Genomic DNA, 27,113 nt, shown 5'->3' with positions numbered 1-27,113 from the left:
TTCAATTCTACGGTTTCATAACCCATTCTCGCGCGGATGCGAGCACAAAAGGGGAATTTATTCAAAAATAGAAAAAAAATAGAAACAAACGACCCAGAGAAAAAGTTAAAGATGCTAGACGCAGAAGAAGAGGAAAGAATAATATGCGAAGTAACTGCAACATCTGACACCAAATTTTGCTGCGATATGGAGCAGTTGTCTAAAAATGCAATTAAACTTCGAAAGGTATATCGATCTATTTTTCTAAAAACGAGCGAAAATGAAAAGTTGATTATCGTTCGAAAGATCAATGACGAGAGCGGAGATGCGCGAAAGGTATTGGAATTAATGGCAACGAAGTCAAAGATTCGTCATGAAAGGAAGGAAAGTAATTGTCAGGTTATTAACGAATGCCAACTGGAACGGCCTCAGAGTTTCTACTTCGCGAAGATGAAAGAGTTCGCAAATAACTTGCCCGCAAATACCCTGTTACCTGTACGTAACTTCAAAATGCATTATGTCGTTTCTAACGTATAATAAACGTAACGTATCGTTGCATGATTCAACGTTTAGGAACAGGAAGAGACCATACGAAGTTTAATATCGGCTGGGTTACGATACAAATACGCGAATATTTTCGAGGAACAAATGCTCGAAACGAAGATACGTTATTACGAAGCGATGCACGATTTAGCTGTGAAAAGAGTAGTAGCGATCGAATGTCAAGATGTGTGTAATATAGATTTAGAACAAATTCCTCCGTACAAACTCGCTGGACGGACAGAATTTTATTCAAAGTATTTAAAACATCGATGCGCAATTAGAAAAAAGTATTATTTACCTCATAAATTGATGAGGAACATTGTTGCAAAAGCTCATATCTTGATGCCAGAGTGGATTTGTAATTTTGGCCGATATCGATTGGATTTTGATTATCTTGATTTCAACAGGTGATATATGTAATGATTGTATAGTTTTTAAAAATTAATACCCGAACTGAACAGCGTTCAGTTCCGTTCTTATCCTACACACGTTAGCGTATATCGAATAAAACTTAACCAATGAACGTTAATAGCCTTTCATAACGGACAATCGTAGGTTCTTGGATTTGGTGGAAAACGATACGAAAAAAGGCGCGCTGATGATCAGTAGTACCTATTACGGCGACATCGTGCGATTAATTTCTCAACCCCGCTACATTTACGACGTGCCTCAACCCTCTTTGCCAGACTTTCTCAATTGCGCTAATAATTTGCTCGCGCTTCAAGTGGTCACGCGCATGATAAACACTATTGAATACTTGCTTCAAGTTTTAAAAGACAAACAATCGGTGCCTTTATTCAAGGTACAACAATTTATTTGAATATTTCGAATTTTTATCGTTCGATCGATTGGTATCGATCGATAAATCGTTCAAAGACAAAACCACTGCTGCTAACTTCGTAAAGTATGATTGAAGATCATTATTCAAATATGCAATTGGCAATGAGTCGAAGAAATATTCATTGATATTTTTGCCCTGCAGTTACAATTAAAATGCGAGAACAACAAGCTATTTCTTAGTCCGACGATGCGTGAGATATGTCACGCATTTCATAGCATAGTTGATCAAATTAGTCATGTCGGTCAACAATTACCGCCACTGGATTCTTGGGTCGGTGTAAAGATTCAGTGCGAGAACATTAAAGCTGTATTACCAGAACTATATCTAGAAGAAACGCATCGACGTCTCGCAGAGACTTTACAAGATACTTTTCAACCTTTCAATAGTTACATTGAAGAATTGTCTAATAAATTTCAAGTTGTTTTCGATCCAGAAACGCACAAAAACATCGTTGCTTACGTTAGGACGGGACGCACGTTTCAAGAATGTGTATCCAAAGTTGAAGATTTTAACCAATTCATTCGAGAAATAAATGGCATGGTACACTATTATACACATACATAGATACACATATGACACAACATTTACTTAATTTGGAAGAAAGTAATGGGAGTTCACGAAATCTAGTTTTATTCCAGCCGGATCACGAATATTTTTCGATCGGAATAATTCATCAAGTCGCAGCAAAAGCAGGACTTCTTTATTATACGGAAGAAGTACGTAGGCTAATTATCGAGAAGTTGGTCGAAACCCATCGAAATTACAATCTTGAAATTTGCGATACGTTCGAAATGATCAGAGAACGTGCTTTGAACATTCCTCATACTACTAAAGAATTACTCGAATTAGGTAAATTTCTTAAATAAACGTTTTTAAATAAGAAGATTTTTTAAGTAAGAAATCTATTGGATTGGGGTTAGGTAGAAATAGAAGAAAATTTGTAAATGTACCAGACAGAAAGGAATCAAGTGATATAATTTCCTTTCAGGTGAATATATGTTAATTGCTGCATCAACGTTAATGAGATCGTTAGAAGAAAAAATTACTTTATCGTTGCGCATGATGGCGTCGTTAATCGGGATGACAGCATTAACCAAAGATCATATCGAATTAAATAACACCACTATTCATTGGTTAAAGCGGATAAGACCGGTATTCGAACAGAATAGCGCAGCGTATGAGCAAATTAAATTTGAATTAGAGGAGAAACTTCAGAAAAGAATCGAAGATTTAAACGCGGATGTAGAAAACATGTTTCCTAGGTAAACCCCTATGATAGGAGAATTGCTTGACAATTTTGAATCTCTTGTAATATATATTATAATATTGTATCATTATTTTGCTGATTTTAGATTGCAAATTATGAACGATATGGATGACGCAAATCGAATACGAGATTATATAGAATATATGCGAAAGTTTGCGCGTGATTTAGATCGTATGGATGAGAGAATAACATGCATCAACGACGAGGAGAAACTTTTCAAATATCCTCTCTCGCAATATCCACGAATCAATGAATTGAAAGACAATATAATGCCATATTATGAATTAATTTATCGTGGCTATCAGTGGCAAAGACATCGAGATGTTTGGTTAGATGGTCCGTTTGAGTACTTGGATTCAAACGATATCGAAAATAAGGCAACTGATTATTTTACTAATTTTAACAAAATCAGTAAACAGTACAAAACAAGAATAAAGTTAGAAATCGCTATGAATTACCCGCATAGGTAATGGATACGATATCGAACGTATTTAGTTAATAAAGATATCGAGTGTTAAGGCATCGCGATATTTTCGTTAGTTTCAAGGGATCGCCAGACGAACCGGACCCTTTTCAACAGCCGGCGCCCTTAAAGCTTTGTCATCAGCTTATCGAAGATATCAAGTGGTTCAAGGTGATTTTTAAGACACGATAGCCAGCTGTTTGTCAAGAATATTTTCTTACTGCCATTATTCTTAACGCAGCAATATATACCGTTGCTAGCTGTTTTTCGAAATCCCGCGATCCGGCAAATCCATTGGGACGAAATGTCGGCTATAGCCGGTTTCGATCTTACTCCTGATGCCGGAACAATATTTCGAAAAATTATAAATATGAATTTAATGGAAAACTTGGAGAAGTAACAGAATTTTTATTATTTTCATGCTTTTTTCTCTGACGTATTATAAATTAGATATTTTCCACTCTGTTTTATACAACAGACAGTTGATTTAAGTCTATATTCGATCAAGGTACGAAACGATAAGTATAAGCGCAACGAAACAACTTATGCTTGAGGAATTATTAGCAAAAATGATCGGCGAATGGGACGATGTACTATTTACCATTTCGCTTTATAAAGACTCAGGAGTAAACATCTTGACGCAATTAGATGATATTTATGCTCTATTGGAGGAACATATTATAAAAACTCAAACAATGCGAGGTTCCGCGTTTGTCAAACTTATCGAGGAAGAAGTTAAAAATTTTTACTTTCTTCTACTTCGAATACAGTCAACGATCGAAGAATGGACCAAAGTACTTTCAGAAGCTTCACGGCATATTCCCTTTACATTTATAGATATAATTTTTACATTTCTACATTAGGTTCAAGTACAATGGATGTATTTGTTACCCATCTTCTCAAGTAAAGATATTGTAGCACAGTTGCCCGATGAAGAAGTACTGTTCTCTCAAGTCGATAGAATATTTCGTAGCGCAATGAGTGGCGTTGCAAAGGATCCTCGTGTACGAGAAACTGCCGGTTCCGTAAGTTGTTGAATCGTTGTAGTAATCGTAACGTTAAAGTAACGGGACTATTTACACAGGTGGGTCTTCTAGAAATCATGCAGGAGGCTAATGAATTAATGGAAAAGGTAAATGATGGAGTACTAAACTACTTAGAGAAGAAGAGACTTTTCTTCCCAAGATTTTTCTTTTTGAGTAACGACGATATGTTAGAAATATTGTCTGAAACAAAAGAACCCTTTCGAGTCCAACCTCATCTTCGAAAATTATTCGAAGGGATAAATAAGCTGCGGTAAACTATCCTCGTTGGATGTTAATGGTTAGGAACGCGATAACAATTTCGATTTTCTAATAAAGTATAATACGACAGATTTGACGTAGATATGGAAATATGTTCGATGTTTAGCGAAGATTATGAAGAAGTTAGAATGCAAGAAAAAATTTCAACCATTGCCGCAAGAGGCTGCGTAGAACGATGGCTTATTCAAGTATGCGATCACAACATATTTACAGGAACAAAATTCGAATCGAATATACAACGGTATGCAACCTGTCTCGAGGTTATAGGTCGAAGAACAAATGTCAATATCTGTAAGGCATGAAATCCTTATGAGCTACCTTGATTATGAAGTTAATAAACGGGTCATATGGGTATGTATATGGCCTGGTATGGTCGTCCTATGCGTTTCTCAAATTTACTGGAGTATGGAAGTTCAAAATAGTCTCATGACCCATATTCCTTCGACAATGGAAACACTGCATACTAAACTTAGATCTCAAATCTTAGAGATGGTTGAGTTAGTCAGAGGTACACGCGGTTCGCTTAAAGCATTTGCTGTTATTAAATAAAACGTACCATCCTTAGGACAATTATCGAAGCAAAATAGAACTACGTTGAATGCTCTTATTACTCTGGACGTGCATGCTATGGATGTGGTAAAATCATTGATCGACAAGAAAATCATAAACGAAACGGATTTTGATTGGTTAGCGCAATTGCGCTACTATTGGGAAGATGATGTGTTTGTTAGAATTATATATACAGCTGTGGCTTACGCATACGAATACATTGGAAATTGTCCTCGCCTCGTTATCACTCCTCTGACAGATAGGTAAGAAAGAAGGTGTTGAATTGTCGGAACAAATTTAACGGGACTCTATTCCATAGGTGTTACCGCACTTTAATCGGTGCATACTCGTTACACTTGAACGGTGCACCGGAAGGTCCAGCTGGTACCGGTAAAACAGAAACGACGAAAGATTTAAGCAGAGCTATAGCGATACAATGCGTAGTTTTCAATTGCTCCGAAGGTCTCGACTATAAAAACATGGGAAAGTTCTTCAAAGGTCTTGCTTCGTGCGGAGCATGGTCTTGTTTCGATGAGTTTAACAGGATCGAACTAGAAGTATTATCTGTAGTTGCACAGCAAATGCTTTCCATCACCCAGGCAGTACGAGCTAAATTGGAAACGTTTGTCTTCGAGGGCACTGAATTGAGGTTAAATCCTGCCGTTTACGTTTGCATCACAATGAACCCTGGCTACGCAGGTCGTACAGAGTTGCCAGACAATCTGAAAGTTCTATTCAGAACTGTAGCAATGATGGTACCGGATTACGCTATGATCGCTGAAATATTTCTTTACTCCTCTGGATTTAGTAGCGCTCGAGAACTCTCTACGAAAATCGTGACGACGTACAAGTTATGCTCCGAGCAACTGTCCACGCAATCTCACTACGATTATGGCATGCGAGCTGTGAAAACAGTCTTAACAGCCGCGCAAAACATTAAACTACAATTTCCAGACGAGGATGAGTCCATGCTTCTGCTTAGATCCGTGATCGATGTGAATTTACCAAAGTTCTTGGCTCACGATGTTCCACTTTTCCAAGGTATCGTATCCGATCTGTTTCCTGGATTGGAACTTCCATCTCCAAGTTATGAAGTACTTTTAAGAGCTGTTTACGAGGTTGCTGACAAATATAACTTGCAACCAGTGGATGGTTTTCTCCTAAAAATCATACAAACGTTCGAAATGATGATCGTTCGTCACGGATTTATGCTCGTTGGAGAACCATTCGGTGGGAAGACCTCGGTTCTCCATACTTTGGCCGATGCTCTAACTTTAATGCACGAACGGGGCGACGAGAACGGAGCGACGACGAAATATTATACGATTAATCCAAAGTCTATAACGTTAGGACAGCTGTACGGATGTTTCGATCCGGTTTCTTCCGAATGGACGGACGGTGTATGCGCTGTTATATTTCGAACGTATGCCGCCGAAGACTCACCGGATAGAAAATGGATTATTTTCGACGGACCGGTCGATGCACTGTGGATCGAGAACCTGAATACCGTTCTCGACGACAATAAAAAACTTTGCCTAACGTCCGGTGAAATAATACAAATGTCCAACGTGATGTCCATGATCTTCGAAGTGATGGATCTTGCACACGCATCGCCCGCCACAGTGTCCCGTTGTGGAATGATATACGTAGAGCCGCGCGTTCTTGGCTGGCAGCCATTCGTTCAATCTTGGATAAATAAACTGAATCCCGCGTGGAAGGAAGGTCAAGAGAAAAATATTCAGGAACTGTTCAATTGGTTGGTGGACCCATGTTTGGAATTTATTCGAAAATCCTGCCGCAAAACCATCAGTGCTGGTCAAATTCACGAGGTTGTATCGACGATGACTCTTTTCGAAATGTTGATGGAAGACGCGGTAGAACAGAATCCAAAAACGTACGATCAGTTCATTGTACCTTGGCTACAGGCATCTATACTAACTTCGATAGTTTGGGGAGCCGCCGGTACGTTAGATTACGCATCCCGCATCAAATTCAACGCGTTTTATTTGACTTTCTGGAAGAACGAACAGAAGGAACACCCGCTTCCCGAATTTCTCATCGAATCCCTGATCTCTATCCCAACAGATGAATTGATTCACGATTGCTTTTACACGTATCGAGGACGAGGAGCGTGGAGACGTTTCTCAGACCTGGCAAGACAAGAGGAGTATTCGGATACCGGAAGCATCGTCCAATTAATGATTCCTACCATCGACACAGTAAAATATCAAAATCTGTTTTTAAAGCACGTTAATCACCGTAAACGTTTTTTATTGTATGGAGAGACAGGGACCGGAAAAAGTTTCTACATCAAAGATTTGATCATGAACAAGTTAAGCGAACAAGAATATCTACCAAATTTCGTTACATTCACTCCGCATATTACGGCTGCACAGACGCAGGAGCTGATCGTGTTAAAATTATACAAGAGACGCAGAAATCAATTTGGTCCTTTGTCGGGCACACACTGCATCGTATTTATCGATGATGTCAACATGCCTGCGAAAGAAACGTTCGGTGCCCAACCGCCGATCGAGTTGCTCCGGCAATTTTTCGATCATAAAATTTGGTTTGACCTAAAGCAACCGGAAATAATTTATATATACGATACTATGTTCATCTGCGCGATGGCCCCTCCAGGCGGTAGTAGACAAGAATTATACCAAAGATTCCTGAGGCATTTCAACCTGTTTAGCATCGACAACTTTACCGAGGATACTATCATCAGAATTTTTACAAATATCGCGTTTATCGGATTGCAACGGAATGGTTTCACCACAGCAGTTATGCCGACCATCATGGAGATTGTAAACGCGACTATGAACATCTTCCAGGACGCTCAGAAAGAACTCAGACCGACACCAGCGAAGTCTCATTATCTCTTCAACTTACGTGACTTTTCTCGGGTGATAACTGGTTGCACGATGATCAACGAAGAGTCCGTGAATTCGAAATCGGATTTCACAAAATTGTGGGTTCATGAAACTCTAAGGGTCTTTGGCGATCGTCTAATCGACACAAACGACCGACAATGGTTGTTTTTAAAGATCAAAGAAGTAGTTGGAAGCAATCTGAGAGAGTCGTTCGACATGGTGTTTGATTATTTACCAAAATTTAACGACCAGTTAACGGAGCAAAGTCTACGGAGTCTCGTATTTGGTACTTTCATGGATATAGATACGATTCCGAGCGATCGTCGTTACGAGGAAGTAAAATCGATGGAGGAATATTCGGAAGTAGCAATTTCTTGTCTCGAGGAATACAATCTTACACACAGGCACAAGATGGATATCGTTTTGTTTCGTTACGCTTTGGAACATCTCGCGAAAATCTGCCGCATATTGGTAATTCCTTGTGGCAGTTTACTAATGGTTGGCGTAGGTGGATCCGGTAGACAATCGTTGACAAGATTAGCCTCCAATATGACAGGTCTCGGTATTTTCCAGCCAGAGATCGGTAGCGCATATGGCGTACAAGAATGGCGGGACGATATAAAGAAGGTTCGTTCTTTAATCGAAATGAGATAATTAAATGGAATCCTGATAATAACTTGATAAACGCATGTGTTATATTTGCATGGTTTAGGTGCTCATGAATTCCGGCGGCGCAGGCAAAGATTTCGTGTTCTTACTCACCGAAGGACAAATTAAAAGTGAAATTTTCCTGAACGACATCGACAGTTTGTTAAATTCAGGCGAGGTACCAAATCTATTTACTATCGAGGAAAGACAGGAAATTATTGAAATGGCACGGTTACCAGCTCAGGGTGGTGATCGAAATTTAGACATATCGGTACTCTCGATCCTTGCCTTCTTCGTGAATCGTTGCAAAGAGAAGTTACACATAATGCTATGCTTCAGTCCCATCGGGGACACCTTCAGAATTAGACTTCGACTTTATCCGAGTCTCGTGAATTGTTGCACGATAGATTGGTTCGATGTATGGCCAGAGGATGCTCTCGAACAGGTAGCTCTACGCAGCACCACTGCGATCGATATCGATGAACAAGTGAAGTTCAACGCAGTGATCGCGTGTAAATTCTTTCACGTTTGCGCCAAAGATATTAGCACACGATTTTACAATGCCACGGGTAGGCAAACTTACATCACAACAGCTGGATTTCTCGATCTCATACGAACTTATGCAGAACTGATGAAAGAGAAACAAGAAGCACTCATTCTCGCGAGGTACGCGTTCGGAATAAATATTCAGCGAAACTGAAAAAGAATGCAAATTTAAGACTACCCACTCTTTCTTTCTCTTATATCTTATACTTTCTTCTTGCGTATCGCAGAGATAGATATATCAGCGGATTGGATAAATTAGAATACGCGGCCGAACAAATTGGTCGAATGAGAGTAACGCTTTCGAAATTACGGCCTCAACTTGAAGCGTCTGCCAAGGAGACGGCCGATACTATGAAGAGAATTGAAACCGAGAATATCAGCGTGGAAAAGGCAAGAATCATGGTAAAGAGAGACGAAGATGTAGCGAATGTACAGGCCGAAATAGCGAGAAATTTGAAGACAGAATGCGAGGCGGATTTAGCGCAGGCTTTGCCAGCTCTAGAAGATGCAATAGGTACATAGATATATATATATACTCGTAAGCATCTTGCGCGCGGTTACGCTTTTCATAGATTTTAGTCACTTTACATTTTACATGTTCGTAGCCGCTCTAAATACTCTAAAGCCAGCAGACATAACGGTTGTAAGGACAATGAGAAGTCCTCCAGCCGGGGTGAAACTCGTAATGGCTGCGGTATGCGTGATGTTAAGCATACCCCCTCTCAGAGTTGAAGATCCAGTTAGCGGTAAAAAGGTACTCGATTACTGGACTCCAAGCAAACGTTTATTAGGTGACATGAAATTTTTGGAGACTTTACGGCAGTACGATAAAGATAACATTCCACCGCATATAATGCAGGTCATATTGTCAGTTACTGTTTATTCTCCATAGCAGCTTGTTTACGTAAATATGATAAGCTTGACTCATAAAAAGAACCTTGGCAAATACAGGAAATCAAAACGACGTACATGACCGATAAGAACTTCGAACCGAAGATTGTAGCTAGGGCATCATCGGCTGCCGAAGGTCTCTGCAAATGGGTGAGAGCGATGGTTTTATACGACGAAGTGATCAAAGTAGTTGGACCGAAAAGAGCGAAGTTGGAAGACGCGCAACGAGATTACGAAAATACTGTTAAATTTTTGAACGAGAGACGCGAAATGCTGGCCGAATTGACCGAAAGATTAGAACTTCTTAACGAACGTTTAAATGTAACTCTCGCCAAGAAGATCGAGTTGGAAAACGAGGTAACAGAGGCATAAACGGGTCGTATATTATGCTAAATGCTAATTGCAATTCCATAGGTGACAAACTGCAGAAATAAGTTGATTCGTGCGGAAAAATTAATTAGCGGCTTGGGAGGAGAAAAAAATCGTTGGATGATCGCAGCAGCGAATTTACAAAGTTCTTACGATACTTTGCCAGGAGATATTTTAATTTCCTGTGGCATGATAGCGTATCTAGGACCGTTCACGTCTAACTACCGTATCGAAAACTTGGAAAAGTGGATAGTCTATGTTAACAGTTTGAATATCCCATGCTCGAAAAGTTACGATTTCGTTGAAGTACTCGGCACCGAGATAAAGATCAATTCTTGGAATATATTTGGGCTACCTCGAGACTCGTTCTCCACCGAGAACGCCATTATCATGGATAATTCGAAGAGGTGGAGTTTGTTCGTTGATCCTCAGAGTCAAGCGAATAAATGGATTCGTAACATGGAGAAGCAAAACGAACTTGAAATCATCAAGATAACGGATAAGGATTACATGAACATCATAGAACAAGCACTAGAGTATGGTAATATATGTACATATATATATGTATTATTTGACAAATATATCGTCACAATTCATTCTTACTGTTACTTTATGCACCTGCGTTTAGGAAAACCAGTATTAATAGAGAACGTTCTTGAAGACTTGCCACCGCCTCTTGATCCGATATTAACAAAGGCGATATATAAAATGGGTGCCTTGTGGTATATCACGCTTGGTGAAAAGTCAATTGAATACAGTTTGAGGTTTAGACTGTATATTACGACGAAACTACGCAATCCGCATTATCTACCAGAAATTTTCAACAAAGTAACCGTGATCAATTTCGCGTTAACGATCGGTGCTTTGGAAGATCAGTTGTTAGGTATTGTGGTTGCAAAGGAGAGACCCGATTTGCAGGAGAAGCGAGAATATTTAATCGTCCAAAGTGCCGCTAATAGACAAGCTTTGCAACAAGTGGAGGATAATATTTTGAAAACTTTATCGGCGTCAGGAGCTAGCATATTGGAGGACGAGGAAGCCATAGAAATTTTAGATTCGTCCAAAATTCTCTCTATCGATATATTTAAGAAGCAAGCTGCCGCGAAGAAAACGGAGGCACAAATCGAAGAATTCCGACAAAATTATAAGCCCATCGCAAGACATAGTTCCGCTCTCTATTATACGATCACCGATCTACCCAATATCGATCCTATGTATCAATATTCTTTGACTTGGTTTATCAACTTATACATCAATTCCATCGATACTGCGAACAAAAGTAAAATTCTCGAAAGAAGGCTCGCGTTTCTGCGAGAAACTTTTACTTACAACTTGTACCAAAATGTCTGTAGATCTTTATTTGAAAAAGACAAGGTAAACTTACATACTATATTTTCTTACGATATAATTGAGTTGAAAATTTTGATATGTGTCATCTCCCCGATCAGATTTTGTATTCGTTTGTCTTATATACGACAATTCTAATATCGGAGAACATGATCACGAGAGAAGAAATGACATTCTTTCTATCTGGAGGCGTCGCATTGGCTGCGATACCAGACAATCCAGCGTCTAACTGGCTTCCACTTAAATCTTGGGGAGAAATTTGCAGAGTTCATATATTACCTAGCTTCGCCAATTTTCAATCAAACTTTATCCGCAATTTAAACAGATGGAAGCAGTATTACGATTTATCGAATCCGGAAAACTCACCGATACCAGACCCATGGGAAAAGAATTTAACGCCTTTTCAGAAACTGATCGTCACAAGAATGATCAGAACAGACAAAGTGATGATCATGGTAAAACACACAGACCATTATCCCCCTTCGTCCTTTTATTTATCCTCTTATACTTAATGCGAAAACATTAAAACGTTCTAGATACAACGATTCGTCGAAGCTGGAATTGGTTTGAAGTTTGTGTTACCGCCACCCTTTGACATCTCCAAATCGTTCGCAGAATCGAGTTCTCTAATACCATTGATCTTTATTTTATCTCCGGGCTCGGATCCAATGGAAGCGCTTACGATATTCGCAGAGAACATGAACTTCCATGAAAGATTTCGTTCGATTTCCCTCGGTCAAGGTCAAGGGCCGATCGCTCAGAAGTTGATTAGACAAGGACAAAACGATGGCGAGTGGGTGTGCCTACAAAATTGTCACTTAGCTGCCTCTTGGATGCCTATGTTGGAAGATATCTGCGAACACTTCGATCCTTCGAATACACACAGCAACTTTCGTCTATGGCTTACTAGCTATCCTGCCACTCACTTTCCAATTACAATCCTACAAAATGGTGTCAAAATGACAAACGAACCTCCAACTGGATTGCAGAACAATATTATGAGGTGAATTTAACAAACTATTTAAACATAATCCATTAACTATCTATGTTTCAAACGTCCACAAATGAAACGAATAAATAAAGGAATGCTCGATTCAACCACTAGGTCCTACAAAGCAGAAGCTACCAAAACCATGGATTTATTTGATACGGAACCCAATAAAAAGAGAGCGTACTCGAAGTTGTTATATGCCTTATGCTTCTTTCATGCTGTAATACAGGAAAGACGAAATTACGGCGCTCAGGGTTGGAACATAAAATACGGTCCGTTAAACGCCTTTTTCTATTTTTTTACTTTAACTTTTCCTTTCATGTTCCTAAACTCAATAGCATCATACCTAAATGCTTGCAATGAGAAAAACTGTATAAGATAATTACATGCACAGGTTTCAACGAATCGGACCTTCAAATATCAGCCCAACAACTTCATCTATACATAAATGACTACGAAGATGTTCCTTTTAAAGCTATTATATATCTAACCGGTGAATGTAATTACGGTGGTCGAGTCACGGATGATAGAGATCGACGATGTCTAAACACGATATTACAAGATTTTTATAATCAGAATGTAATTACGGACCCGAATTATGCCTTCGCGGATATTGGATCTGAATACACTTTACCAAAGAAGTATTTCTATTATTTTTGCTCAGGCTTTTATCGCCGTAGAGTAAAAAGAGAGAAAGATTAACGTGCCGTTTTACATGCACGTAGGCACGAATACGAAGATTATATAAAACAAATTCAAGGAATTCCTTTAAATCCACCGCCAGAAGTACTTGGATTGCATATGAACGCAGGGATTACACGGGATCTTGAATTGTCGAATGAATTCTTTGAGTCCATGATGTTAGTTCAAGGAACAGTGACGATAGGCGATACTACTAAGCAAGACGAAATGTTATTGAACATAAAAGATGATATTTATAACAGAATGCCTGAATTGTTTGATATCGAAGAAGCGCAAAAACAATATCCTATTATGTACATGGAATCCATGAATACCGTTTTGATACAAGAATTGATAAGGTATAATATACTTTTACATGAGATTCGGGAATCTCTCGATATGCTAGAAAAGGCGGTAAAAGGATTAATAGTGATGACTCCTGCGTTAGAGGTATTACGGAATCCAATGGCATTATACAAGTATAATATTGTATATTTGGCGATAAATAAAATATGAAATATAATTATAGATTCTAGCTAGTCATATATTAAGCGCAAAAATTCCACCATCTTGGGTACAAGCATGTGCTTATCCAACTTTGAAACCATTGCCAAACTTCATCAACGATTTTCTTGACCGGTTAAGCTTCTTTCAAAAATGGTTAATACAGGATAAACCGAAAACGTTTTGGATATCTGGATTCTCGTTTGTACATGCTTTCCTTACGGCAACAACGCAAAATTTCGCGAGAAAATACAAGATACCCATCGATAGAATTGATTTTGATTTCGAGGTTTTACGATAGTTACAAACATATCTTTTATCGCGGTGAGGAGGATGTTAAGTATTTCCATCGTCATTTGTTCTAGGTACTTCCTACGTATGAATTGCATACATCCCCAATTGATGGCGTTTACGTTTACGGAATGTATTTGGCCGGCGCAAGATGGGATATACAAAGCATGCTACTCGCTGAAAGTTATCCAAAAGTTCTTTGGGAGTCTATGCCAATCATTTGGATGAAACCAAAAGTAGTGGATTCCATTCATGTAGGAGAGCGATACGAATGTCCTGTTTACATAACTTCCGCGCGTTTTGGTGTTCTTAAGACGACCGGACATTCAACTAATTACGTGTTATCGATCCTCTTAAATACGAACTATCCTGTTAGTCATTGGATTAAAAGAGGACTGGCTCTCCTTTGTCAACTCGACAATTAAACAATCTCTCATAGTGATCTTTATCACTAAACTTGTATTTTTTAGCTAGTTAATTACAAGATTACGAATCATATGTGTAATATGTATAATGCATAACATTTAATGAATATCCTATACATACATACATACATACATGTACATTAGTACATACATAAAAGAAGTTAAAATATGGCGCCTTTCTAAGCGCTTAAGGCATAAATGAAACATTTTGAATTAGCCAGTAAATGAAACTTGTTTTAATATATATTTTACATCTACATATTAACTAAGTTTGTACAACGGAATAAAGAAACAGTCGGATTTTAGTTTATCATTTAATCACTTTATTAATATGAGTAGTTCTACTTTTGTTCTTGATAATGGTGCCTATACCGCAAAAGTTGGGTTAGCTTCCGACAATGCCAAGTAAGTTATGATGCAGAAAACAATTAAATTAGAACAAAAAAGAGTACAATTATTAACGGATTTATTTTTAGACTAGTTCCAAATTGTATAATGAAAGCGAAAAGCGAACGACGAAGACCTTTTGTAGGAAATCAAATCGAAGAATGTCGAGATGCATCTGGTCTGTTTTACATCTTACCGTTTCAAAAAGGATATCTCGTAAATTGGGACGTTCAGAAGACTGTCTGGGATTATATATTCTCTAAAGAATGCTGTCTGGTAAACTTGAATCAGCTTTCTGTAATTGTAACTGAACCTTTATTTAATTTTCCAACCATTCAAGAAGCAATGACAGAAATATTTTTTGAAGAATACGAATGTCAAAGTCTCTTAAGAATCAATAGCTCTACTCTCTCTTGTTATCAATATAAAATGGAAAATCCTAATACAAAATGTTGTATTGTAGTTGATAGTGGTTATAGCTTTACACACATAGTACCATATATAAATGATACCAAAGTTAAAGAAGGTATTAGACGCATTGACGTGGGTGGAAAACTTCTTACAAATCACCTCAAAGAAATTATATCTTATCGTCAGCTTCATGTTATGGATGAAACTTATGTAATAAATCAGGTGAAGGAGGATTCTTGTTTTGTTTCTTCAGAATTTTTCAAGGATATGGAAACTGCCAAAAATAAGTTAGAAAACAATCCTATAGTCAAAGATTATGTTTTACCAGATTATACAACATTAAGACGTGGTTTCCTCAAAAATCCGGAACCTCCTAATGAACAACAAACTCTACGTTTGAGCAATGAAAGATTTGCTATACCCGAAATTTTATTTTTTCCCTCGGATGTTGGTATTCGTCAAATGGGTATTCCAGAAGCAATTATGGATTGCTTGAAAGCATGCGAAGAAGAGACGTGGCCGCATCTTTTGTCTAATATTATTCTTACTGGAGGTAACGCAAAATTTCCTGGATTCCAAGAAAGAATTTACAAGGAAGTTAGAAGCTTAGCACCTGCAGAATATACGATAAATGTGCATTTACCTGAAAAGTAACGAAACATTTAATTTTATAATTGATACATCTGAAAATATTTCAATGTTCAATACATATTCTACTGTTACATATTGTTTTCAGTCCAATCACATATGCATGGCACGGTGGTAAAACACTTTCAAAAGATCCAATATTTTCAAGTCTTTTGGTAACTAGAGAGGATTACGAGGAAGAGGGCCAAAATCTTTGTTTCGAACGTTTTGATGTCTAACTTTAATAAATTTGTTGTATTGAATAACCCGTACATATGTGTACAATATTGTATATTGTATATAATATCGCGACATATATTAATCTCTTTTTTTTTACGTGTGATACGAATAGTATAAAAAATATAAGTGGAATGTATAAATAATATTACTATTCGTATGAAATATTATTACTATTCTTGGAAACTCTTTGAATAAAACTCAAATGGATTTCATTTGTGCCATCAGTTCCTCTAAACTAGCATCAGATTCAGATGGAATTTGATTAATTTGAGATTTTTCATCCATTTGTTGATCTTGTTCATCAAGAAGAGAAATTCCTGCAATGAAGCAATAGATCAATTTGTTAATCATATACTAATATTTTATCTTTCCATATGTTACTTACCCCATTCATTATCTTCATGAAGAGGCTTATCTTCGACTGTTTTCTCTATCTTTTGTTCTGGTTTTGGTTTCAACGCATATTCTAGTTGATGTTTTCTACAATACCTATCTTCACAGTTTGGATTTGGTTTCAATATCATTTTAGGAAAAAAATCTTGCATAGCATTATAACCCAAATAATAGCTAACATCGCCAAAGTTTAAAAGATACTTCAATGCATTTTGAACTAAAAAGCCTGCAACAATTCCCATAGTTGTTGGCAAAGATGCTGCGCAAACCCCATCTCGTTTCAGAGTTTTTTCATCAATGTTTTCTGCTACTACTAATGGAGGAGCACACTAGAAATAAAATGATATTTTTCACAAATTAAGTTTAAGCTTTAATGCTTTGCCTATACTTTAATTTTTATTTTTATTCACCGCAAAACAAGCTGTTTCTCCAGGAATAATAAATTGAATATGACCTGAAACTGCATTTTCAGATACCCCACTTTCAAACCACTTCTGATTAAGTTCGTTACATGCGGTATTAATCGCCATTCGTGCTTCAAAATTGTCTACACAGCTCAAAACTAAATCTACTGGACCCTCATTTAAACTTGCTGTGCTAAAAATAAAATTTAATGTTACTTAGATATTGTTAATTACAATTATTCAAAAATTAGGTTTATGTACCTTATGATATTTGTAAAATCTTCAAAATGATCCATTGTAGTAATGTTGTAATTGTAAGTTTCAATCTCTACATCTGGATTAATATATTGCAATGTTGTTGCTGCTGCTTCTACTTTATTTTGGCCAGCTTGGTAAGGTTGGAAGAAAAGTCTATTCATATTAGCCATTTCTACTTTGTCATAGTCAAAAAGAATCAACTGAAATTTACTTGTTTGTTACTTAGAAAACAGATAAATTCTTCATTTATGACTTTATATAAGATTGTTACCTTGCCAATTCCACATCTTGTTAGCATTTCTGCAGTCACACTACCAACTCCGCCTATTCCAACTATAGCAATTGTTAATTCTTTTATTCTTTCATAATTATTTACTATACCCATACGTTTTAATGCCATCAAACGACTAATCAAAGGACAAAGAAACGTTAAGATATTTTTCTTTCAATTTTGTATCAAAGAGTATATAATTGAAGTATTTATAATTCAAACTATTTAATATAATGGAAAAGTTTTATATAAGCAAAAATTACCTGTAAGGATTTGCATCAGTCACTTCACTTGACATATGTTCTATTTTTGCTCTTGTAGTAAACGTATTTTTATGTTGTTTTTGAAGTAGTTTGTCTTCAAGTTCTTTGATTTTTTGCCTCAATTCATCAATTTCATCCATTGTGGATATTATAAATAATTTTCGAAGATATGTAACCAGCTGTACTTACTTTAAACTGCAACTGCTGTTATGGCACGCTATTCTATTGCAGGTGCAAAGCAACGTATTTACACATGCATGTATACTTATACGATACGCGCTGCAAAATATAAATCTTTATACACATAACACACTGATAAAGAGAATAATCCAATTTTGAATAAAAATGATTTACTTGGTAATTAATCTCATATACGATATGTTCGAATTTTATAATAACTTTTACTGAATTTTATAATGATTTCTTAATTAGAAACATAACCTGTTCTACTTGATTTATCCAAACAGAGTACGTATTTACGTATGCTACAAAATTAAAGGATATTTCGTATAGTTACTTATAAATTCCTACCACTTTTTTCCTACATTAAAATAATAAAAATGTTAATTTTTTCGAAAATCAATTATACAGATTTAAAATGAGATGTATGAAGATACGACTATGTGTAGAATTGTAATTATATGATAATGATAAAAAGTAAGAAATCAGTATGAGATATTGTTTAATTTCAGTAAAAAAATTCAATAATTATAAGATTTATTATTTCTTTTTAATACAAACAAAATTGTATCTGCTTCTTTTTCAATTAATTCTATACAGCATTGTTTAGTATTACAGCGTTTCGTATCGTAAATTATACATATTGTTGTTACACTGCATATATGCACAAATGTTTTGTACCTGCATAAAGGAAAATTTTGAAACTTTTCGTTATTATTTATTTAGCCATTGTGTCACTAATTTTAAGAGTAAATATTAGAAAAACATTAAAAACATGTGATCACGTAATACAGGATGGATAATTTTTTATTTTCATGCTTTTATGATCGATGACAAGTTTAAATCAAAGTAGATCCGTGCATTTTGGCTAATTTTATTGTCATACCTCAACCGCATTAGAATAATTTATTTTTCAATAGCCCGCGTTAGAAAAAAAATTTAGAACCGAAGAGAGAAACAGAAAACGAAGAAGTATGTAAACAATTTCACTTTATCGCTTTGGCATTATTATGAATGAATATAAAATTCGAATGTACATTTAGTATATATTGAAATATTAGGTGCACTTTCTTCTACCAGGATATAGCCGTTCTTAGACAAAATAGGAAAAAGAAATTTTTAAACTGGCCTATAATATATGATAATGATAGAACGGCTTTCCTAGTGATATTTGTTTAATAATACATTCTGTCCTCAAAATAGTGTTAAATTATGATGTTACAAGATAAAATATCAACGTTAAAATTTAGCATAATATATTAATTACATTAGTGACAATTCGTTATTTTAATTTTTTTTTTGTCTAAGTTAATTTGCAGATTTAAATAGTAGTTATTCAATAGTTTTTTCCTATAAAACTAAACTAGATTATCGTAAACTTAACGTATGAACAGGGAAGAATTATCAAATTTGGACAAACAATTATATTTGCGCCGTTCTTGCCATGTGAAAGTGACTTGAAATTAGATATTTGTCGCATTCAAGCAATACGACAGTTATAAGCAGAATAAATAAAATGTATTTATACTTGTACATAAAGTATTTCCTTTTTACATCTTTAACATTTATAGCGCAGTATGCATCTCATACGTCTACATACTCTTTCCACTTATTTTCACTTATCTGCGTTACGTATATATGTATATATATTTTTTATGCATTATTGAAAAATAAAATATACATATATATATATACATATAAAATCTTTAAATACATGATAATAAGGCAAAAACGGCGCAATGATCAGAATAAGAAGCGAACATTACTCTTTAACCGATAATATTCGAGAGCATACCTCGCTCTTCGAATTCAAATCCACACTCCGCTTGATAGGGTACGCATTTATAATATGCTACGTGTTTGTATATATATATATACATATACACACATATACACACACTTGTATATATATTTATATGTGTGTGCATGTATTATATATATATATATGCATATGTAAAATTATTTTGTATATATATATATGTGTATATATATATATATATTGAATTGACCGTACTTTATGCATAATTTATACGTATAGGAACTGACGAATTCTTTCGAAATAATACGAAAGGACATGGTTTACAAGTGGAGTGTGCTCTATTCCTATACATTCTTTAAAAGTACGTCACTCTTCTTCTCTTTCTCCTTTTCTTCCTCTCAAAGAAAATTTTTGAAATGTACACAATAAACTGACTTACGGTCGTATATAAATAATTACATGTTCAATTTATAAACATATTGAATAAGAAACACATTGGTAATGCTGTATTCGAAATAATTCGATCGATTTAGTGGGTGTTATTGACATTAAGTTTTTGACCAGCGCGTTAAGCTCACAATGTACAGCAATACGAATGTTTCTTTTTTTCATTTATCGACGTGTGTCTTGTTCATGTACGTAGGCTTTTATTGGCGCCAAGTGTTTTAAGGTGCCTGTGAATTCTCGTTTTGATCAATGTATGAAAATTAAATTGAAAATCTTAACAGTTCTCTTTTCCTCTCTCTCTCTCTCTCTTTCTCTCTTACTTTTTCTAAATACAAACGGCGAAATGGTCATAGAAATGTGGATATCATGTTCTCAAAATTTGATCAATTAAGTCTTTACCAGTACTTTGGTAACATCTATTACTGGATATACAGGTATTCACAGAGCACAAAGAGTACTTGGCTATAACAAACATTTTATTCAACTATCATTGTATCAGATATAAACGAACATTTTTATCATCGTTAAAAGTACTAAATCGAGCGGCCTAAGGTACATGTTAAGTGTAAGCACGTATGTGCTATGTGTATGTGTGTCGTACGCGCTTGTGTGGATGCAAATACATATAGTTTTTGTTTTGCATCATTTTTGTTATAATGTCTTATGACGGACGATCTTCGAAGTGACATAACATGATCTAATCGCATCTTTATGCATTTACAAATTTCCCGTGATCGTGACATTAGCAGCAGCGTTAAAGGAAAACAACAGAAATGACAGATTAAAAAAATAGAGAAAAGCAACATACAATTATTAATGGCACATGCATACCGGCCAATATGGACAGAGCACATACTTTGATAGATTTCATTTTAATATTCTAAACTTTCTTCCGTTCCTAAATTATTTGCAATATAGTAGAATCGATAGTAGTTTTGAAACGTATCATTTGCTCCTCATTTGTGCCATTTAAGGTCTCGGTCGCACATAATGGATTGCTTCTGACACAACAAACATAAATTCTTTTAAGTAATACCCAGGATAAAAAACAAGGAATGTCTAAAATGTAGAACTTTATACACCACGTCAACATATAATTGCCATTTACATAAAGAGTGGTCCGCCATCATACAAAATACTTTTCTTCTTCTTAATTTTGCAAGTTTGGGTGGAATGAAAGGTTTTAGTTTGTAACTAACCAAAAGTCGTAAACCGTGTGTTATGGATGAAACGGATGTGATGAATACTTCATCGTTTTCTGAGTCCCATTTCCAACTTGTCCTGCCACATTTTTCAGTCGGTTTATTCCACGAACCGGTACGCTGCTCACAGTCACGCTTAGGGATGGGATTAAGCCCCTCGCGCGAAGTATCGATACCTAAATGAAAATGTTTGATTCTTCGCACGCTCCTTATAAATACGCATACTGACTAAAAAGATGCCTGTTTTGAAATGACTGAGCAATTCAAGTCCAGTTGTCGTTTAATACGGATCGACTTATTTATAGAAAACATACTACATACGTATCTGTTATTAGTTACTAATCATCGACAGATTTTGAAAATAGTGTATATCTGATACACTCTTTCTCGAAACTATCATTTCGATTGCGCATTTCATTTGTTATTTGCTGAACGTTCTATGTATCGATTATTCTGTTCCAATCTATTTACGGTTTTGGAGACTATTATATAAAGCTAGTCAGATCCGAATCTAAATAAATAAATTTCTATAATATTTATTGTTTGTCAAGGAGGAATCAAACATTTTCTTCCAGGTATTATTTCTAGTGCGTGCGACTTTTTCCCATCATTAATGTTGAGGGAAAAATGCATTCATCGCATAATCGGCGAGGTATCACTATAACCGATCTTCTGATGCGACAATATAAGAAAACTCAGCATTTTATACGCTTCATTCTAATCATACATTAATCGATACTAAACGACATAGACTTGAATCGTTTAAATATTTCAAATCAAACATTTGTTTAGTCGCATCTTTAGTCACATTACGACCATTTGAAACGATCTTCTTATTTCAAGAGACAGAAAGAAGATAAAAAAAAATCAGTAGTCAAGAATATTTGAAATTCTGAAATATAATGTACCGCGAAAAATAAAACATATATTACTTGCAAAAAAAGATCGTTTTGCATTATTAACGGTCGACATTACTCTATTTCGTATGTTTTCTTTATAATATGACTATAAGTCGCATTGGTCATTCCATACACCTGAAATTTTAGATCAAAGAAGTATTACTAATGGATGTTTGTATTCTGGCCACAATGTAGTACATCTTGCTCTGGTTATTTAGATGCCTGGAATGACTTTGCGTAAAGCGTAACACAGTTGTTTACTTTAACTAATTCGCAATGGGAAAAATTTCCGTACTTAATAGCAAGGATTTGTTTCAACATAAATGTGTTTCCACGCTCAACGTTTGAACACTTTACAAGAACAGTGTTTATCATTGCGAATTAGTCAAATTCTACAGTGCCGGACGATGTCAACAATTGAATGCCAACAGAACTGCGTGTATTCGTACATTACAATACAAACACGACGTGTTCATATTCCCGGCATTCTTTCTCATTCTTTGTTTTTATAAATATCGTAAAATAGAAGTTGTGAATTCGAATCAATACAAACTTCATGGATGTTCAATTGATACGCATCATATTCGTAGATGCGAATGAATATTCACGGGATTCTCATGGTCGATTCAACAATACGCGAATGATATGGTTAAATAATTATAAATTGGAAATTGAGGTGGTGACATTACCTGGGCCGTTACTCACCTACAGGCAACGAACCTGTTATGGGAGTAGGTGACGATGATACCATGTTTAATCGACCTTGATCTTTTACTATTGGATCTAAAGTGAAAGAGAATGGAAAAATAAAAATGAAACTATCGGTTTTTCGAAGTATCACATCATTCATACTTTCTGTTAAAATTTATAGCGCAAAATTTAAATATATTTCATAATACTTACAAAAATAAGGATGTTCCATAGCTTCGCGTGCAGTAAGTCTTTCGTAATGATCATAACGCAAAAGTTTGTCAAGGAAATCAAGGCTTTCGTGCGATACCAAATGTTGATTCTCTGAATGCATAAAACGTTCCCAGCGTTTACGTGAATGTCGACCTAAAATATCATTGAAACGAGGATCCAATTCAATATGGTACTTTTCAAGATATTCAAATAATTCCTCAGTCCCGAGAACTTTTGCAATTCTCACTAGTTGGTCATAATTATCGTGTCCATGAAAAAACGGTTCTTTCCTGAATATCATACTTGCAAGCATGCATCCAAGGGACCACATATCTAATGAATAATCATACATCTGCAATACAGAAGAAGAAGCCATATTATCCATAAATTACTTATAACATACAGTTAAAGATATGAGAAATTGCACACAAACCTGATAATCTACAAGTAATTCTGGACCTTTAAAATAACGCGAAGCTACTCGTACATTGTATTCTTGACCTGGATGGTAAAACTCTGCTAGACCCCAATCAATTAACCGTAACTTTCGATTTTCATGATCTATCATAACATTGTGCGGTTTGACGTCCCTATGCATTATTCCCATACTATGGCAATAATCCAATGCCTAAACAGAAAAAGGAGACGACCATTTCTTGTACATTATTAATGATTTTCTCTTTCGTTTTACATCTTATTCAACCACAGATGCAAAATGGATCAAACACTATCGACACATTACTTACTTAAATATTCATGAGTCCGAAAATTTTTAAAATTTCTGAAACTAAGGATTCTTTTTATATGCTTTGACTAATAAGAAAGAACAATTTCAGTATTTTTATAGAAAGGCACTACATCATATTTTCATTTAGTATATTCACTTTTAACCCTTTTGAGATAAGATACTTCTAAAATTATTATATTTTATTGTACTTCATGATCAGAATAAACTAATAAAAAGCATAAGAAAGAAAGAAACATAGAAAATTTATATATGCAAGTTTATAACTGTTTAAATACTTAAATTTCAAATATCATAACATTGAAAGAGTAAAGATATAGTTATAAGCAAAATAAAAATATAAAGATAAAATAAATTTCATATGAAGTATTTTTTTATCTAAAAATACTAATACTAAATAAAACAATGGTAATAGAGGGAAAAAATGAATTTGTATAAATAAAATATTTTCGAACTCTTCCTTGAACCTATGATATACACCTACATCTATCAAAATAATAATCTCGAAGATTCACATTGGACTGTTCCATTGCACTTAACAATACACGCACTTTTAATAATTCGTAGAGGTAGTATCTTATGTCGTAGTCTGTTAGCGTCTGGTATAATTGCTTGAAATCTGTGTTGTTCACATGTTCAAATATCAGTGCTGGCGTCCTTGATACCGGATCTTTGACAACAGCTTGGAGTGTAATTATGTTGGTCCCACCTTTGAGGTTTTCTAAGATTTTAATCTCCCTTTTTATTTTCTTCTTTTTTACAGGCTAGACATTAAAATCACATGAAAATTAGAGTTTTCGGCTAATTATAATTCGCTTACTAAAACATAATTTATTCTTTTTACCTTTAAAATTTTTACAACACATTTTTCATTATTTGTAATATTTATGGCTTCGAATACTTCACTATATTTTCCTCTGCCTAATTTTCTTACTAGTTGATAATCATCTTGTTGTCTATATAACAAAAAATTTGTTACAATTAAATAAAATGAGGGAAATACACAAATATACATACATACAAACATAGATATGCACAAATATAAATACATTTATCTAAATACACACAGAATGTTTTATTGCACACTTACCCCCAGTCGACAACATAGGATTCATAGTCCCAGTAATCTCTGGATTTGTGTGAATTCACATCTGTGTAGACTCGCGCTCTACTGGGTAGTGCCATTTTTTCTGATATATCACTACTACTATTTATTTTGTGGATTGCTATTTTTTCACTGTTGTCTATTGAAAAATTACAAAAGCTAGTTAATTTATCTCTTCCACTCACCCAGTTATAAATGCGCGAGGACAAATATACACCTGAGTCATTAAAAAAAATCATATTAAAATTAAACATATTTTAAATTAATAAGAGAAATATAAAAAATTGATGAGCAATATATGAATGTGTAATAGTCTTTTGCTAAACACTAACTTATGTTTACATATGAAGTGAATCAAATATTAAAATATTAGTGTCAATAATATAATTTATAATATCAATGATAATAGTATCTATTAAGGCAACTCAATATTGCACTTATATTCATGTATACATTGAAAAATTCATTAATACAATGCAATATTTAATCATAAATCTAAACATTCTCTTGATTCTTATATACTTTTTACTTAACTTGACACAAAACAATAAATGAGTAAATTCTAATATTTAAATACATCTATACTACATTCAATGCAAATAAATTGACAATTATGTGTATCAATTAAAAATCAATAATAGTTGCAACATAATTAAAATAACATAGTAAAGAAAATATAAGTACCTCATTGAGTTATAATTGAAACATTTAATTTAATTTCTTGTAATATAAATTCTGCAGAATACAAATAAATTCATTTATAAACTATCTAATAGTATCTTTATTAAAAATATCTATATGATATTTAACTGAGTGTAATTACAAAAAGGAATTATATGGTTAGAAGAATCAAAACAACTTCACTAAAAATAATTATATGATAGCAAGCAGACTAACCAAAGAAAAAACTGAATCCTGATATAAGAAACTAACAAAGTTTAAAACGTGTTCACCGATTACAACGAATGAACTGCATATTCCTTAGAAGTCTATTGATTGTGAGCTCACAGAACACTATCAATTCGTTTCTGTGATTTGAAGTTGTGATTTAGCAAAAGAGCAATTCTATATATACAAGCACAATTGGCATATAGGGAAAATTGGTATTTAAGTTAAAGATCAAAAATGTAGGTAAAAATTAATCTACTATCGCAACAGGGATTAGAACACGCACAAGCACAAGGCACGAACACACATGTACGAGATAAATCACACGCCATCGCAATCAGGAAATTAATGTTGACTTATTCTGGACTCACCTAATACATTCCGGACCCGAATCTTGATTAGTTTGACCGCAGCAGATCTCTAAATTCGTCGTGAAACCACGCAACCTGCTTAGGGAATACGTGAGGCCGCGCGAACGCGTGAAACTCAAAGATTTTTGCGGGCGGCCGGCTTCTCAAACGACCGAGGTCCAAGATGGCAGCCAACAATCCACCACAAACTTCAAATATATAGATTGAAAACTCCAACCTTCAACCGTCTCTTCAATCAAATCTTATTACTACTATTACTTAAATTATCGACTTAACCTTTAGAGATATTATTGTTCTTATATTATCGTTTACATCAATTAACTACATAGTTTTATATATACAGTATACGTGTTTGATATGTTTTATATAGGCATATAAAATTTAATATTAACTTTTCAATATTTTATACATATCATTCTCTTCACATAGTAATAAAATTCCATCCGCAATATGTACGTATTAAAATAAGATATTACTAACAAATAAATTATAAAAATATTAGTACTTATATAAACCTTTTTGTATAACAAGGTTTTTATTTAATCGAGGAGTGTTCATTTTTATTCAAAAGAATTGTTAATTTTAATTAGAAGGGAAACTCATGTACATGTTTAGTAAAATATTTTAGTACACTTCATACATATTGACCAATCAGAATTTATGGTGATATCTTCATTATCGCGTGTCTCAACGTGTGTCTTTAATAAATTAAACGTGAAAAAGATATTAAAGATTAATATATAATGTAATATAATATAATAAATTACGCTTACACACGGCAGATGATAGTTTGTTATAATAAACTACTAGCTATATTTACGTTAAATGTTAAATAAACATAAAAATAA

The 27,113-nt window shown here is 34.8% G+C and overlaps 4 protein-coding genes across 6 annotated transcripts; 2 read left to right on the top strand and 2 right to left on the bottom strand.

The window, feature by feature from the left end:
- The first annotated feature begins 111 nt into the window (after nucleotides 1-111).
- LOC117236270 (dynein heavy chain 12, axonemal) lies at nucleotides 112-14,583 on the top strand. The gene is made up of 30 exons (XM_033499073.1): nucleotides 112-225; nucleotides 286-474; nucleotides 553-929; nucleotides 1,078-1,324; nucleotides 1,505-1,903; nucleotides 2,002-2,212; nucleotides 2,352-2,625; nucleotides 2,716-3,096; nucleotides 3,171-3,264; nucleotides 3,335-3,489; nucleotides 3,602-3,887; nucleotides 3,957-4,118; nucleotides 4,178-4,389; nucleotides 4,468-4,585; nucleotides 4,665-4,905; nucleotides 4,963-5,209; nucleotides 5,266-8,446; nucleotides 8,532-9,133; nucleotides 9,241-9,527; nucleotides 9,619-9,872; nucleotides 9,965-10,261; nucleotides 10,319-10,814; nucleotides 10,902-11,647; nucleotides 11,722-12,075; nucleotides 12,157-12,623; nucleotides 12,726-12,883; nucleotides 13,006-13,252; nucleotides 13,337-13,742; nucleotides 13,822-14,085; nucleotides 14,162-14,583. Exons 1-30 carry the CDS (start codon nucleotides 112-114, stop codon nucleotides 14,510-14,512), a joined length of 11,817 nt encoding a protein of 3,938 aa, XP_033354964.1. The 3' UTR covers nucleotides 14,513-14,583.
- A 115-nt stretch (nucleotides 14,584-14,698) lies between these two features.
- LOC117236296 (actin-related protein 6) lies at nucleotides 14,699-16,389 on the top strand. The gene is made up of 3 exons (XM_033499130.1): nucleotides 14,699-14,917; nucleotides 14,989-15,960; nucleotides 16,047-16,389. Exons 1-3 carry the CDS (start codon nucleotides 14,844-14,846, stop codon nucleotides 16,174-16,176), a joined length of 1,176 nt encoding a protein of 391 aa, XP_033355021.1. The 5' UTR covers nucleotides 14,699-14,843; the 3' UTR covers nucleotides 16,177-16,389.
- On the bottom strand, nucleotides 16,170-18,373 carry LOC117236298 (ubiquitin-like modifier-activating enzyme 5). The gene is made up of 6 exons (XM_033499133.1): nucleotides 17,767-18,373; nucleotides 17,504-17,639; nucleotides 17,236-17,432; nucleotides 16,981-17,167; nucleotides 16,563-16,899; nucleotides 16,170-16,494 (listed from the first exon to the last, which is right to left on the bottom strand). Exons 1-6 carry the CDS (start codon nucleotides 17,904-17,906, stop codon nucleotides 16,376-16,378), a joined length of 1,116 nt encoding a protein of 371 aa, XP_033355024.1. The 5' UTR covers nucleotides 17,907-18,373; the 3' UTR covers nucleotides 16,170-16,375.
- Nucleotides 18,374-20,324: 1,951 nt separating this feature from the next.
- On the bottom strand, nucleotides 20,325-26,469 carry LOC117236292 (casein kinase II subunit alpha). Of its 3 annotated transcripts, none has more exons than XM_033499117.1 (8): nucleotides 26,266-26,469; nucleotides 24,992-25,223; nucleotides 24,746-24,857; nucleotides 24,453-24,665; nucleotides 23,590-23,784; nucleotides 23,157-23,508; nucleotides 22,959-23,036; nucleotides 20,325-21,530 (listed from the first exon to the last, which is right to left on the bottom strand). In XM_033499117.1, the coding sequence occupies exons 2-8, from the start codon at nucleotides 25,084-25,086 to the stop codon at nucleotides 21,178-21,180; spliced, it is 1,398 nt and encodes a 465-aa protein (XP_033355008.1). In that variant the 5' UTR covers nucleotides 25,087-25,223; nucleotides 26,266-26,469; the 3' UTR covers nucleotides 20,325-21,177. The 3 variants fall into 3 exon arrangements, with proteins under 3 accessions (XP_033355008.1, XP_033355009.1, XP_033355010.1); XM_033499118.1 differs by having other exon boundaries at nucleotides 24,992-25,145; nucleotides 26,266-26,464; XM_033499119.1 differs by having other exon boundaries at nucleotides 21,412-21,530; nucleotides 22,943-23,036.
- Nucleotides 26,470-27,113: the final 644 nt, after the last annotated feature.

This window comes from Bombus vosnesenskii, unplaced genomic scaffold (assembly GCF_011952255.1).
Source record: "Bombus vosnesenskii isolate JDL3184/JDL3185 unplaced genomic scaffold, Bvos_JDL3184-5_v1.1 scf7180000013348, whole genome shotgun sequence".
Taxonomy (NCBI): Eukaryota; Metazoa; Arthropoda; class Insecta; order Hymenoptera; family Apidae; genus Bombus; species Bombus vosnesenskii.
The sequence above is the reverse complement of the archived record's forward strand: the minus strand, read 5'-3'. Positions and strand labels throughout refer to the sequence as shown.

Excerpts from the sequence above, each read along its gene's own strand:
- LOC117236270 (XM_033499073.1), top strand. The coding sequence starts at position 112 with ATGCTAGACGCAGAAGAAGAGGAAAGAATAATATGCGAAGTAACTGCA. Across the intron at positions 930-1,077 it reads GATTATCTTGATTTCAACAG|GTTCTTGGATTTGGTGGAAA; the intron begins GTGATATATGTA and ends GGACAATCGTAG. Across the intron at positions 3,490-3,601 it reads TTAATGGAAAACTTGGAGAA|GTACGAAACGATAAGTATAA; the intron begins GTAACAGAATTT and ends TATTCGATCAAG.
- LOC117236296 (XM_033499130.1), top strand. The coding sequence starts at position 14,844 with ATGAGTAGTTCTACTTTTGTTCTTGATAATGGTGCCTATACCGCAAAA. Across the intron at positions 14,918-14,988 it reads TTAGCTTCCGACAATGCCAA|ACTAGTTCCAAATTGTATAA; the intron begins GTAAGTTATGAT and ends ATTTATTTTTAG. Across the intron at positions 15,961-16,046 it reads AATGTGCATTTACCTGAAAA|TCCAATCACATATGCATGGC; the intron begins GTAACGAAACAT and ends TATTGTTTTCAG.
- LOC117236298 (XM_033499133.1), bottom strand. The coding sequence starts at position 17,906 with ATGGATGAAATTGATGAATTGAGGCAAAAAATCAAAGAACTTGAAGAC. Across the intron at positions 17,433-17,503 it reads CAAGATGTGGAATTGGCAAG|TTGATTCTTTTTGACTATGA; the intron begins GTAACAATCTTA and ends AGTAAATTTCAG. Across the intron at positions 16,900-16,980 it reads GAGAAACAGCTTGTTTTGCG|TGTGCTCCTCCATTAGTAGT; the intron begins GTGAATAAAAAT and ends TTTTATTTCTAG.
- LOC117236292 (XM_033499117.1), bottom strand. The coding sequence starts at position 25,086 with ATGGCACTACCCAGTAGAGCGCGAGTCTACACAGATGTGAATTCACAC. Across the intron at positions 23,785-24,452 it reads ACCTCTACGAATTATTAAAA|GCATTGGATTATTGCCATAG; the intron begins GTGCGTGTATTG and ends TTTTCTGTTTAG. Across the intron at positions 23,509-23,589 it reads AATTACTTGTAGATTATCAG|ATGTATGATTATTCATTAGA; the intron begins GTTTGTGTGCAA and ends TCTGTATTGCAG.